General features: G+C 42.4%; 1 protein-coding gene across 1 annotated transcript; it reads left to right on the forward strand.

Annotated features, from left to right (window-relative positions):
* Positions 1-738: 738 nt before the first annotated feature.
* dtd1 (D-tyrosyl-tRNATyr deacylase 1) lies at positions 739-12,375 on the forward strand. Its single transcript, NM_001140675.1, is given in 6 exon segments — positions 739-834; positions 2,558-2,648; positions 2,957-3,192; positions 7,402-7,499; positions 10,187-10,354; positions 12,007-12,375. Coding segments are annotated over 5 exon segments (627 nt in total). The 5' UTR covers positions 739-791; the 3' UTR covers positions 10,346-10,354; positions 12,007-12,375.
* The last annotated feature ends 994 nt before the right edge of the window (positions 12,376-13,369 follow it).

Consider the following 13,369-nt stretch of genomic DNA (forward strand, 5'->3'; position numbering starts at 1 on the left):
GTCAATTAGCCTATCAGAAACTTCTAAAGCAATTACATAATTTTCTGGAATTTTCCAAGCTGTTTAAAGGCACAGTCAACTTAGTGTATGTAAACTTCTGACCCACTGGAATTGTGTGATACAGTGAATTATAAGTGAAATAATCTGTCTGTAAAGAATTGATGGAAAAATTACTTGTGTCATGCACAAGGTAGATGTCCTAACCGACTTGTCAAAACTATAGTTTGTAATCAAGAAATGTGTGGAGTGGTTGAAAAACGAGTTTTAATGACTCCAACCTAAGTGTATGTAAACTTCCGACTTCAATTGTATGAAAGGGGTACAGTATACTGTCTGCAAGAAAACAGTAAATAAGGCGCTGTTTGAAAGGGGGTCAACATTGCCTTTTATATATTTTATTTGTTACAGGTAATATACCAGATTTTCTGTCTGAAATGGGTATTACACTGCCCTCCAGGAGTTGCTGAATGTGCTCTTCATTTTGCTCCACAATTCATGCACCTTGGTGTGGAGAGCGAGGTTGTGACAGTTCTCCCTTCCCTTTGAAAATGCTCATAATGACAGTACCGTAGGTTTTTGGGACAGATGTTCAAAACACCAATTTAACTCCAGCAATCAGTACAGAAGGTATTTTTAGCCCTTTGATTCTGTCTGATATGGTAGCAAACGTGATCTACTGTACTCCCAACTGCTGCCGCTAGATGCCTCTGACAACGCAGCAAGGTTTCATGGGAAGTATGACGTGCACCACTTCAATCTGATTCATTCTGGCGAGCGAGCTAATCAAAACAATGAAGGCAATCATTCAAAGAGTGACAACAGCGAGCGTGTCAGGTGAGTAACGCTATCTACTTATTATTATTTTATTTCTATATCGCTCATAGTGTCAAAGAATGACAGTTCTTCACCGGTAGGCATGTTGCAGGCAGCACAGAGGATTGCTAACGTTAGCTACAGTAGTTTGGTAGCCGCACGGCTATCCAATCAAATGTATTTATTAAACACTTTTTCAGTGGTGTAAAGTAACTTACTTAAGTAAAAACACTTTAAACTAATACTTAAGTCGTTTTGGGGGGTATCTGTACTTTACTATTTATATTTTTGACAAGTTTTACTTTCACTTCTATATTCCTAAAGAAATATTATATACAATTTACTCCATACTATTTATATTTTTGACAAGTTTTACTTTCACTTCTACATTCCTAAAGAAAGATTATGTACAATTTGACACCCAAAAGCAGTCGTTACATTTTGTCAGGAAAATGGCCCAATTCAAACACTTATCAAGAGAACATCCCTGGTCATCTCTACTGTACTGCCTCTGACTCACTACTGTAAACACAAATGTTTCTTTTGTAAATTATGTCTGAGTGTTGGAGTGTGCCCATGGCTATCCGTAAATAACATAAAACAAGAAAATTGTGCCGTGTGGTTTGCTTAATATAAGGAATTTGAAATTATTGATACTTTCACTTTTGATACTTAACTATATTTGAGCAATTCCTTTTACTTTTGATACTTAAGTATATTTAAAACCACATACTTTTAGACTTTTACTCAAATAGTATTTTACTGGGAGACTTTTACTCTACTTTAATAGAAAATTATTCAAGTATCTTTACATTTGCTCAAGTATGACAATCGGGTACTTTTTCCACCACTGCCCATTTTACATCAGCAGATGTCACAAAGTGCTTATACAGAAGCCCAGCCTAAAACATCAAAGACCAAGCAATGTAGATGTAGAAGCACGGTGGCTAGGAAAAAAAACACCCTAGAAAGGCCGGAACCTAGGAAGAAACCTAGAGGGGAACCAGGCTATGAGGGGTGGCCAGTCCTCTTCTGTCTGTGCCGGATGGAGATTATAAGAGTACATGGCCATTAAGTCTAGATCATTCTTCAAGATGTTCAAACTTTCATAGATGACAACACACACACACACACACACACACACACACACACACACACACACACACACACAGGGTACAACAGGTCAGCACCTGTAAATATCAAACCCACTTTTTGAGAACCTGGCTAAAGAGCTGTAGATGTATGCCATGCTGAATTGCCCCAATATGTAATGATGTGTGCACTGACATGTCCAATGACTATTCCAAATGCTGGCATTATGGTAATCGCTCTAAGTGGGTTCACACTAAAAGTGGTTGTTACTAGTTACCACAGCGACAACATCCCAAACCCCACTTATTTCCACAATTTCTCTGCATCAAATGTGATTTCAAACCTAACCTTAACCACACCGTTAACCTTATGCCTAATCTGAAATTAAGACCCCAAAACACATTTGTGTTTTCAGGAATTTTTATGATATAGACAATTTTGACTTTGTAGCTGTGGTAACTAGTGATAATCCTCAACGCTATCTCAATCATTGAATCTCCCAGATACTGTACTGTAGCAGCCTACTACTACTTGCAAGACTGTCAGTGTGTGCTAGATTAACCACACTTTTTGAGTAGGATGTGTCTGACACTGAATAATGAAAATGACTATTATTTTATTGATTTGATAATTCTGTCCTGTGTTGTCACAGTGGGAGAGGTGCCCATCAGCTCAATAGGCAGAGGACTGTGTGTGTTGCTGGGTATATCCATGGAGGACACACAGAAGGATGTTGACTACATGTGAGTGTGGCTTCATTCAGTCACAAAACATTGTCTTTGCACTACGGTACTGTAGCCCTTCTCCTACATAGGCAGGGCATAAGGGCCAGGTCAGGTTCATATCTGTAATAGGAATTTGTAAGACAACCGTAGCATTCACTTAGAGCTATTCTTTTGTATTTAGCCCAAAAAGGTTGGAACATCTGCACAAAATACTTGCTCACTCCTATAGCCATCTCCTTTGTGACCCCAACACACAAAGATTCTAATAAATTCATTCTATATTTCAATCAATTCTATGCCCCAACGTTCATTTCTCTGCTTCTCAGGGTTCGTAAGATCCTCAACCTGCGTCTGTTTGACGATGAGAACGGCCGGGCGTGGAGCAAAAGCGTCATGGACAAGGAATATGAAGTCCTGTGTGTCAGTCAGTTCACTCTGCAGTGCATATTAAAGGGTAACAAGCCAGACTTCCATGCTGCCATGCCTGCAGAGCTGTCCCAGCCCTTCTATAATAACATCCTGGAACACCTGAGGAGCACCTACAAGCCTGAGATGATCAAAGGTGGGTGAACACACAGGACTAAATAGAAAACGATGTTACTATGGGTGAACATCACTGACTGACACAGCAGGCGTACAGTCTGCTAAATACGCGCTAGGCCTATATCAGCTGCTATAACTATATTACGAGCTAATAAACAAGCCTGAGATGATCAAAGGTGGGTAGCCTAGCGGTTAGAGCGTTGATACAGTAACCGACAGGTTCCTTGTTCGAATCCCAGAGCTGGCAAGGTATAAAAAAAAATGTCCGTTCTGCCCTTGAGCAAGGCAGTTAACTACAACTGCTCCTCGGGTGCTGATGATGTCGATTTAAGACAGCCCCCCTCACCTCTCTGATTCAGAGGGGTTGGGTTAAATGCGGAAGACACATTTCAGTTGAATGCATTGAGTTGTACAACTGACTAGGTATCAGTTTTCCCTCTAAGCTGCGTACAGCTCCCATCAGACTGCCGCGCAGACAAAATATCCGTCCAGCCAGAGAAGCATGAGTTTGAACTTCACTCACCTTTCTTGAGTTTTCCCCTTAGGTTAACACTATCAACATTTCGCTCTACTGTGGGAATTGTGATCGAATCAACGCAATGTTAATTATCCAATTTCAATGTAACATACCGACATAAAACAAACTATTCAAGACTTGGTATGCAAAACTAACTGTGCAAGATATTTTCTTGTAGGCAGAGCGCATTGGAGTAGGTTTCTATAGTATTGACAGACAAGACTATAGTATTGACAGGCAGATACTCTACACAGACCAGTGCGCCATAACTAATCAGAGCTGCAGTAGGCCTATATGCAAATAACCATTGCCATATATGGATCTGTGTCTTTCACTTTGAGCTGGACCGTATTTAGGCTACAGTATGAGCGGTCGTGAATAGATGCACTTTAGTTCATATTCTTTTCTAGTTAGTGAGTTATTAGCCCAGTTATAGCTAATTTCTAGTCAACAATGGGGGAGTGTTTGCTTCCTACAAGAGCACAAAACGTGTACATTTCTAGACATCTTTGAAAACGTGTCAGGTAAATAGCTTGAATAAGTTAAGGTGCCAATACGCAGAGCATATCTTAATTTGACTGATTCTCTGTAATAAATGGTATGGGAAAAATAATGTATTTTATTTTGAAAAGTGGTTTCTTGCATAAAAAAAACTAACATTTTCAGTCACTTCCTTGTCTGAATGACAGGTGTATGAACAGGTTAATGTCAAGCCCTGCATGTGTTTTTTTTTTTCAAAAGTCTCATGGAATGTAGGCCTACATTGAACACCACACATTGGCTGCTACTGTAGGCTGAATGATAGAACAGCTATTTCCATGTTCAAATGTTATTGGATGCATTTTCTCCATTGTTTTTGATGGTAGGTCACTCGGGTAGGCCTACATTATGATCAAATAGCCACAGTAGACTACTTGACCACTCTTACAACTGTAACTTAAAGCAGGTACAACCTCCGTGTTCACAGTAAACGCGCGCCGGAAGTTGCACAGAATTCTCACAACCTTCAAGTTTGCGCTCAGCAGACCTTAAATTTGCTCAGTGCCCCGGAGAATTTGAGGGGACATTGCTAGGTATCCCATTTCCTTTCCTCACTATTGAGTTGAACCAAGCGGAGATGCGTGCTGTGCTAACCTGGTTCCACTTCCACTTTAGTTGCTGGAACCATGCTGGAAAGGACCATGTGAACAGATAATATCAGAGCCAGCACTATAGGTCAGGTCAGCGTGATAGTGTGAAAAGAGTACAAGAATACAGTAGGCTACACAAGCACTAGGCCTATACACAGAGTGTACAAAACATCTCTTTCCATGACATACTGACCAGCTGAATCCAGGTGAAAGCTATGATCCCTTATTGATGTCACTTCTTAAATCCACTTCAATCAGTGTAGATGAAGGGAAGGAGACAAGTTAGAGAAGGATTTTAAACCCTTGAGACAATTGAGACATGGATTGTGTATGTGTGCCATTCAGAGGGTGAACGGGCAAGACAAAGATTCAAGTGTCTTTGAACGGGGTATGGTAGTAGGTGCCAGGCGCACTGGTTTGTGTCAAGAACTGCAACGCTGATGTGTTTTTCACGCTCACCTGTTTCCTGTGCGTATCAAGAATGGTCCACCACCCAAAGGACATCCAACCAACTTGACACAACTGTGGGAAGCATTGGAGTCAACATTGGCCAGCATCCCTGTGGAATGCTTTCAACACCTTATAGAATCCATACCCTGACAAAGGCTGTTCTGTGGGAAAGGGGAGAGGGTGTTCCTAATGTTTGTTATACTCAGTATATATTGCAATATCACTATATCTATCTACAGGGCTGAGTTGGGCTGGGTGAGCGAGACACTGCAAGATGAGTCGTATATAGAGTTTTTAAAATAGACTGCTATTGTACAGAATTTCACATCCAGTGACCCAAAAGTGTCAAGGACACTTTGCTGTGTAGGCAGTTTGTGGGCGGAGAGAAATTAACTCTCATAAGACACTCTAGATAGGAAAAGCCTAAATGAAGAGATAATTTTGATACCAAATAGTCACTATTATCTTGGTTATTTAATAGATGGTAAAAGGATTGGCATTCTGCTAAGTGTGTGGTTTTAGTATTTAATAGCATTGGGTCAATGTTTTGCTCAATCAGGGTTATGATGGATTGCGAAAGGTAATTTGTTCAAGCAAAGAGGTGAAGCTAAACTGAAAAAAAATCTAAACGCAACATGCAACAATTTCAAAGATTTTACTGAGTTACAGTTCATATAAGGAAATCAGTCAATTAAAATAAATTCATTAGGCCCTAATCTATGGATTTAGAGAAATGAACATTCAATTATCTGGCAACAGCTCTGGTGGACATTTCTGCAGTGTGCATGCCAATTGCACGCTCCCTTAAAACTTGAGACATCTGTGGCATTGTGTTGTGTGACAATTTTAAAGAGGCCTTTTATTGTCCGCAGCACAAGGTGCACCTGTGTAATGATCATGCCGTTTAATCAGCTTCTTGATATGCCACACCTGTCAGGTGGATAGATTATATTGGCGAAGGAGAAATGCTCACTAACAGGAATGCAAAGAAATTTGTGAAGAACATTTGAGAGAAATAAGATTTTTGTGCGCATGGAAAATCTCAGGGATATTTTTATTTCAGCTCATGAAACATGGGACCAACACTTTACATTTTATTTTTGTTCAGTCTAATTGATAGCCTAAGGTCAATATCACAAACACCTGGAGAACTATAGTGAATAGAAGGGTTGCTGTTCACAGCTTGGGGGATTGAGACACTAGCTTAAGGCTTGACCAGGGTTAGGGTTGATAAGCCAATGCATTCCTAAGTGAAACAGCCTAGACTACAGGGTCACATGCAGTAGCTTTTATCCTTAAGGCCACTCAAGACTTGACTCCTGACCTGAAAGGCTCGGAATCAGTTGGAACGCCTGCTTTCCTGTTGAAACAGAGGTTACATACATCGGTCTTTAAGGTCATAGTTCACAGTGCAAAGGTTATGGTGGTTTCACACATCTACATAGGGGGTGGGTTTGTCAGGCCATGTTTAGTGGTGAATTGGGTCTATACGGTCGTTGGTCACAGCATAGAAATAAACAGTGTTATATTGAATTATATGGGTCACAGGGCAAGGGTTATGGCGGTTCCACATTGGGGTGGTTTTCTTTTATCGGGTCGTAGTTGGTGATGGTGTTTGGTGGGGAATTGGTTCAAGCCACTGGGGAGAAGGTGTAGTGGAGGAACTCTGTGTCCCTGCTTGTAGTGGGACGCAAGCTCTCTAATTAGTCTTCTCACTGCCAAGGCCCAATCCCCTGAGTGGAAGAAACGAGATGATTCAGCGCTTTTTAGAACACACCACCCAGCCACCGGTTTCATGGGCAGATGATGTAATAAATCGACGCATACCTGGACCAAAGGGGAACATTTTAAGTATAAACTTCCTGTCTTATTGTATCTTAACACCCTCTACCCCCATGTCCCTGTTGTACTGAGATGCCACCTGCTTATAAATCATTGATATAGATTAATATGCACAATAAGCAAACTGCAGTGGCTGTTACTGGATGGAAACGTTGAGTGGTGTCATTTATATTGGCCTATAGAGGAAGGCGGGGAAACAAAGGAGGATCCTAGTTCTTCTAACTGTTTTAGACTCATTTAGATGTATTAAGGTCAACCTTTACATTTTCCTTTTGTCTTGTGTTTTTAGACGGGCAGTTTGGGGCCTACATGCAGGTTCACATTCAGAATGACGGACCAGTCACCATCGAACTGGTGTCTCCTTCTGCTCCCATGGACCCCAAACAGGTACAGTTGATGCTGTTGATTTCTGCAAGCAGGGAGTTGTATGATGGTGTCATATTGCGGAGTCTCCCTTTATTAGGCTATGTATTGCTAGACTATATTTGTTCTAAGTGGTTCAGACTTTCTCTCAACACTCACTGTCTATCCTGCTATCCTCCAGCAGGTGGTGCTGCAGGCCTAACTTCTCCTTGTAGTAACAGATGGAGAACGGACCATGATCAACATGCAAAGCTGCACTATTGCTTTTCTTAGTGCAGTGTTAGTCAACCTCTAGTCCGTGGACCGGCACCGCTCCCTGAGATGTGGCTTACTGGTCCCTGGGATAGCTGTCAGACATTTAGTTGGTCAGTTTTCTGTTGTAATTTTAGTCCCTGGCTTCAAGGAGGTGAACCATAGATTTGCTGGTCCCTGATACAAAAACCAATCCTGATACTGTAGATGTGTACTGATTATCCCATGAATCTGTCCTGCTCTGTCCCAGCACCCCTCTGGCCTAGCTGAAAGACCACTGATTGACCAAAACACACTCTGAAAGGTTTGAGTTGTCATGTGTCAGAAGTGTGTGTGTGTGTGGGGGCGACATAACATATGATTGGCAGGCCAGGGCGACGTGGGGGTCGCCACCGCATGGGTGCCCCCGCTCTCCCCACAGGGATCGGTTGACTCCTGAGTCACTGTGCACTCTGTTACCATGATGACGGCCTCTGCAGGGCCGACTCATGCCATGCTGGCTAAGAAATATATTTGAATGTGGAATAATGATTTATGAGTTCTGATGTGTAGCCTAAGTAGTGATAAGTTCACCCACAATGTTATATTAATAATGGATGTCCTCTCTTAGGGCCAGTTTCCTGGCCCTAGATTAAGCTCTGTCCTGGACTATAAAGCATGCTCATTCTAAATTCTCCTTTGAACATGCTTTCAGGGCTAGGCTTAATCCTGATCCAAGAAACCGGCCCTTAATGTATTACTGGGCATCTGTTTTTGAATGGTAAACTATGTTAAAAGTCATTTCACGTCATTTTAAGTGTATTTTAGGCAATGTATTCATCTTTAAACATGACAAATGGATAACCGTTGGGTAACACTGCTGATTCCACAGTATCTCCCAGTCCTGTTGTGTAACACAGAGGGATTTGAAGGACCAAAAGCCTTGATGAATGTGTTACACCACCACATCTACTTTAAGACATCGCGCTATGATCCAAACTTAGCAGAAAGCAGTCAGGTCCACTCCAAATAGCAGCAGCCATGAGGGAGTAGGGACATCCCTCCCTGCTTCTCCTAAACCGTCCGCTTCACATTGTATTTTATTCAAATCAAATCAAACTTTATTTGTCACATGCGCCGAATACAAGTGTAGACCTTATCGCGAAGTGCTTACTTACAAGCCCTTAACCAACAGTGCAGTTCAAGAAGAGTTAAGAAAATATGTACGAAATAAACTAAAGTAAAAAATAATAGAAAGTAACACAATAAAATAACAATATCGAGGCTATATACAGGGGGTACCGGTATCGAGTCATGTTTGGGGGTACAGTTAGTAATTTGAAATTGTGGTGTTTTAGTTATTTGTGAATTGTTGAAGACTTCCTGAATGTGATTCCAGTCACTTCTGTGTGTGCATGCGTGGTCTTTGTGTGTGTAAACTTGGCTGACTGTTTGGTCCAATGGATGTAAGCGGCAGTCCTCCGAATTTTAATCCTGTCTGTTTTGGATGTTTGGGATGTTGTTGTGCAGTTAGAGGGGTGTATGCCAAGACTGAGAGGATCACCAGTCAACTGGGGGAGCAGCTTAAACACATACAGACACTTCCTTTCCATGAATCAGAAGCTTTATCGGATCCTAGGAGAGGGACAACAGAGCCTGGCAAACAATACCATTAAGTCAAGTTATCCTGTTTCTATTGTTCTGTGAAAGTAATTTTGAACACGAAACAGTGGTCTTAATCACTGAAATGTCATGTGATCATTTTTATTGGGGGTCTTCAAAGCAACACAACACCCTGGGTAAGATGGTATCATTGCTTGCTAGCTAGCTAACCCCGATGGAATTTGTACAGGGATAACTAGATACATGGTGTTTTTTTTTGTCTTATTCTCTTTAAATAATTAAGAGTTTGTGGGATGTTGTGGCTTTAGCATGACATTTAAGTCATAAATATTTCCTGTGGTGCCCATGAAAGTTTTAGCATGTATGTTTACAAACCTTTTCAGGGATAGTTGTGTACCTTTTAGTGTAGGATTGTTGTTTAATCTTCATTGAGCAGAACAGAGATAGCTGCAACAGTAGATTCCTCAGAGAGGAGTTCAATAGATAAGCCTCGCAGCTAAACCGTAGCTGGTGAGTGAATGGGAAGATGACTCGGCTCTTTCTGAGTGTGACAGTTAATGCTACATCGAAATGGTCATGGCTTCCGGGAATAGCAGCACAGTGAAACAAAGCTCTGATGTTTATTTCTCTTTCTTGTTCTGCCCTTTTCATCTTCTCTTCTCTTGTTTTTATGTAGCCAAGTATTTGGTACAGTTATACGTAGCTAGGTCCCTGTGTTTTTCTTGGACACGTGACTTGACCAGTAAAAACAGGTCACGTGACCACGAACAACTCAGGTCCCTACTAACGCATTAGATCAATCCAAGTTTTGTCCTTCTCTTTTTAACCCTTTACCCCCGGCCTTTTTTTCCCCTCAGCTCGCTAAACAGGAGAAACAGCAGCAGAGGAAAGAGAAGCCGCGCTCTAAAGGACCCTTGGAGTCAGGCAGGGAGAGGGCCGCCCCGCGCCCCAGAGCACAGGACCCTAACGCCAGCAGTGGAGCAGACGGAGACGTGTCGTCAGAGAGGGAGACCTAGGGCAGCACGGTGAGCCTGGAGTTACCCAACCTGCTGTACTGGTAGTGCTGTATTAATTACACTAAAAATGTACTAATAAATAACCAATAAAGTTGTCCTCTGTTTTGGAGGGTTGATGTCAGGTCAAAGTAGTGGTATCTAGTGCTGTATGCATCTGCTACAAAACGCTTTACGTCACTGGTCCTTTATTCCAGCTTCTGGATTTCCTCTTTGTATTTCTTGCACACATACATGGATGAAATAGAACCACTTCAATCCACATTGGTTTATGTTGTACTGCACATGGTCCTTGGTCGCTCCATGTTATTGTTGACATTGTAGTGAAATCCAAGAGGCTGTTTCTTATAGAAGTGTTCAGATCTCTGGATTAGAGGGCTTTGCTCTTATTCATCCCTAGCGTTTGTTTACTAAAAACAGAGAAGTGGAGTCACTGCGTTAGTCCGCCAGCCCGCCCCTGCTTGCTCGTGCGAGCGAGCCTGTGGTGTGGTGTGTTCGCGACTATGCCTTACCGTGTTGGGGTCAAAACGCAGTGACCCGTGGTGGAGTTGGTGTGGCATCGGAGCGAACACACCACCACACGATGTCATCACTGGGTGACGTATCCTCTCTTTCATAACCATGCCCATACCCTCACACTTACACACATCATGCATACGCACACGCATTATACACACACACATCCACGGTACATACAATATATGTCATTTAGAGATACTACACACACACTCCATGTTCCTCATGGCTCTTCGTACTCAGCCTCCGGTGGTATCCCAGACTCCCTGGTGGGGAGGACACTGTACTCCCCTCACTTTACGAGACAAAAAAGAGAGAAGGAGACGGGAGAGAGGGGGGCAGGTTGGGTAAATATGCTGCAAGACATCAGTAAGGCCTCCCCGAGATGGTTGCATAAGGCCACTTTGTCTGACAGAGAGCGAAAGCCGAGGGAGGGATAGGGGGAGGAGGGGGAGAGGGAGGGAAGGGAAGAGAGCGATTGAGAGTTGTTTTCATTTTTCACTTTCGGGGGGGAAAGCAAAGGCAGCAGTTCTCTGTGTGATAAGCGAGCTCAGACTTGAACTTGAAGGTAGAGAAATGCTCACTCTCCTCCTCATCTCTTCCTCCTCTCTCGCTTCCTCAGTTTTGTCGCTTCATTTTTTTTAAAGGGGAACTTTGTCTCCCTGAGGTTTGCTTACTATGACTTAAACATGAGCAGTGTGCACCACTGTGTGTGTGTCTCAGAATGATTAGAGTCATTTTGTGACAAGTCTTCGTCCTATCTTCCCTCACTTCCTTCCTGCAATGTTCTATTTAAATGAAATGTTCTTGTGGTTCTGTTACTGCAAGACTCCCACTGCTCTCAATACCACAACTACTGCTCTTTACACGGCCACCACTCCTACTAATGCTAATGCCTCATTTCATATCATTTACATTATCTCCAATTTGTAAGTCGCTCTGGATAAGAGCGTCTGCTAAATGACTTAAATGTTAAATGTTTAAATGTACTACTGTGTCCAATGCTGCTGTGTCCAATGCTACTATGTCTAATGGTACTATGCCTTAATACTACTAACAGCCTAGACAAGTTGCTCTGGATAATGGCACCTGCTAATTGATGTTCTATATATGAATATACTGATAACGATGTGCGTTGCTTCTTATAGATTTACCATATTGATGATGGGAGGAGCCCAGTCTGCCAAAATGGACTTCATCTGCAGAGACTGTGAGACGTGACTCTGGACTGTCCTCCTGGAAGAACGTGTGGGCCTCTTCCTCTCCATCTTTCTCTACAACATTGGCAGTCTCTGCCTTGTACCCTCTCTGCCACTGTATCCTCTACTCAAAGACATGGGACCTTCCACCCAAAATCCAAAGACACCAATGACAGAGAGGGCTAGTGGCATCACAAGATGGAGATGTAGGACATTCTCTCACCTTACTTTTGTAGTTCTTGTCATAATAAGGACAACATATTTGATATTTATGAATGTTGTGAACATGATATGCTATACTGCTGTTTAGTGGATTTCAATGTAAATGTTGTCATTTTATAAAAGAAAACATGGTGTGTGGACGAATACTGTGTTTGTTGTCTGTGTGTGAGTGCGTACATGCGCTATCCTTGGATGGTCTGAGGGAGGAACACACCTACCTTCCCATTGAACACAAATACCTTCAAAACTCCAGTATTTAGTTGACAGAGCATCTATTCCTGGCCTACAGGAGCTGCTGTGTCCTCGCAGCGTGACGTTGTGCTGGGATGAGATTTCTCTCCGTGTTTATTTCTGGTTGAGAACAGGAGGAAATGGAGAAACAACGTCAGGCTCTGGAGATATCATATGAGGAGAAGACAAGACATGACCCAAATATGTCTGGATCTACTGTGGTATTTAGGGGGCTCTACGCTCCAGACAGTAGACAGCCCCGACCTATGTTTCAGCACAACAGGGAAAGTGCCTGCTGGATTATGGATGTAGATACCAACCAAGACAGTACAGCAGAAGTGATGAAAGCCATTTTGATTTTAGTGTTGCATAGTTGAGACTGTGTGGTTCCACATGTATATTGGGGTCCCTACTGGCAATGACTCATTGGGGGGGGGGGTATTCTACAGTTTGTGTGTGAGTTGTTCCGTCTTTGATAGTGTTTCATTGTGGATCTCAGTACTGTACTACAAGTGTGCACTTCCGTGTGTGTATCAACTTCCAGGCCTTTGGAGCTGTGTCTGGGTGCGGTGTCAGTTCAGTTGGACATGGGAAAGTGGGTTAAATTCCAGGCATTCTGCTACATCTGAGACTGCTACAGTGTTTGGGATTGTCTTTCTTTCGGAGGCTTTATCTTGCCTCTCATGTGTGAGCCAGTCTCTTGCCAAACCCCACTGGCTATGGAAAAACAATTTAACTGGATTTAATTTGTTGCCCCCCCACCCCACTTCCCTCCCTCTTCCTCTTTCTTTTCTTTTGTGCACCTCTGAGACTTTGGGAATTCATCTTATATAGTATACTAAATAACTCCATGCCTGGG

Source organism: Salmo salar, chromosome ssa02 (assembly GCF_905237065.1).
Source record: "Salmo salar chromosome ssa02, Ssal_v3.1, whole genome shotgun sequence".
In the NCBI taxonomy this organism is placed as follows: Eukaryota; Metazoa; Chordata; class Actinopteri; order Salmoniformes; family Salmonidae; genus Salmo; species Salmo salar.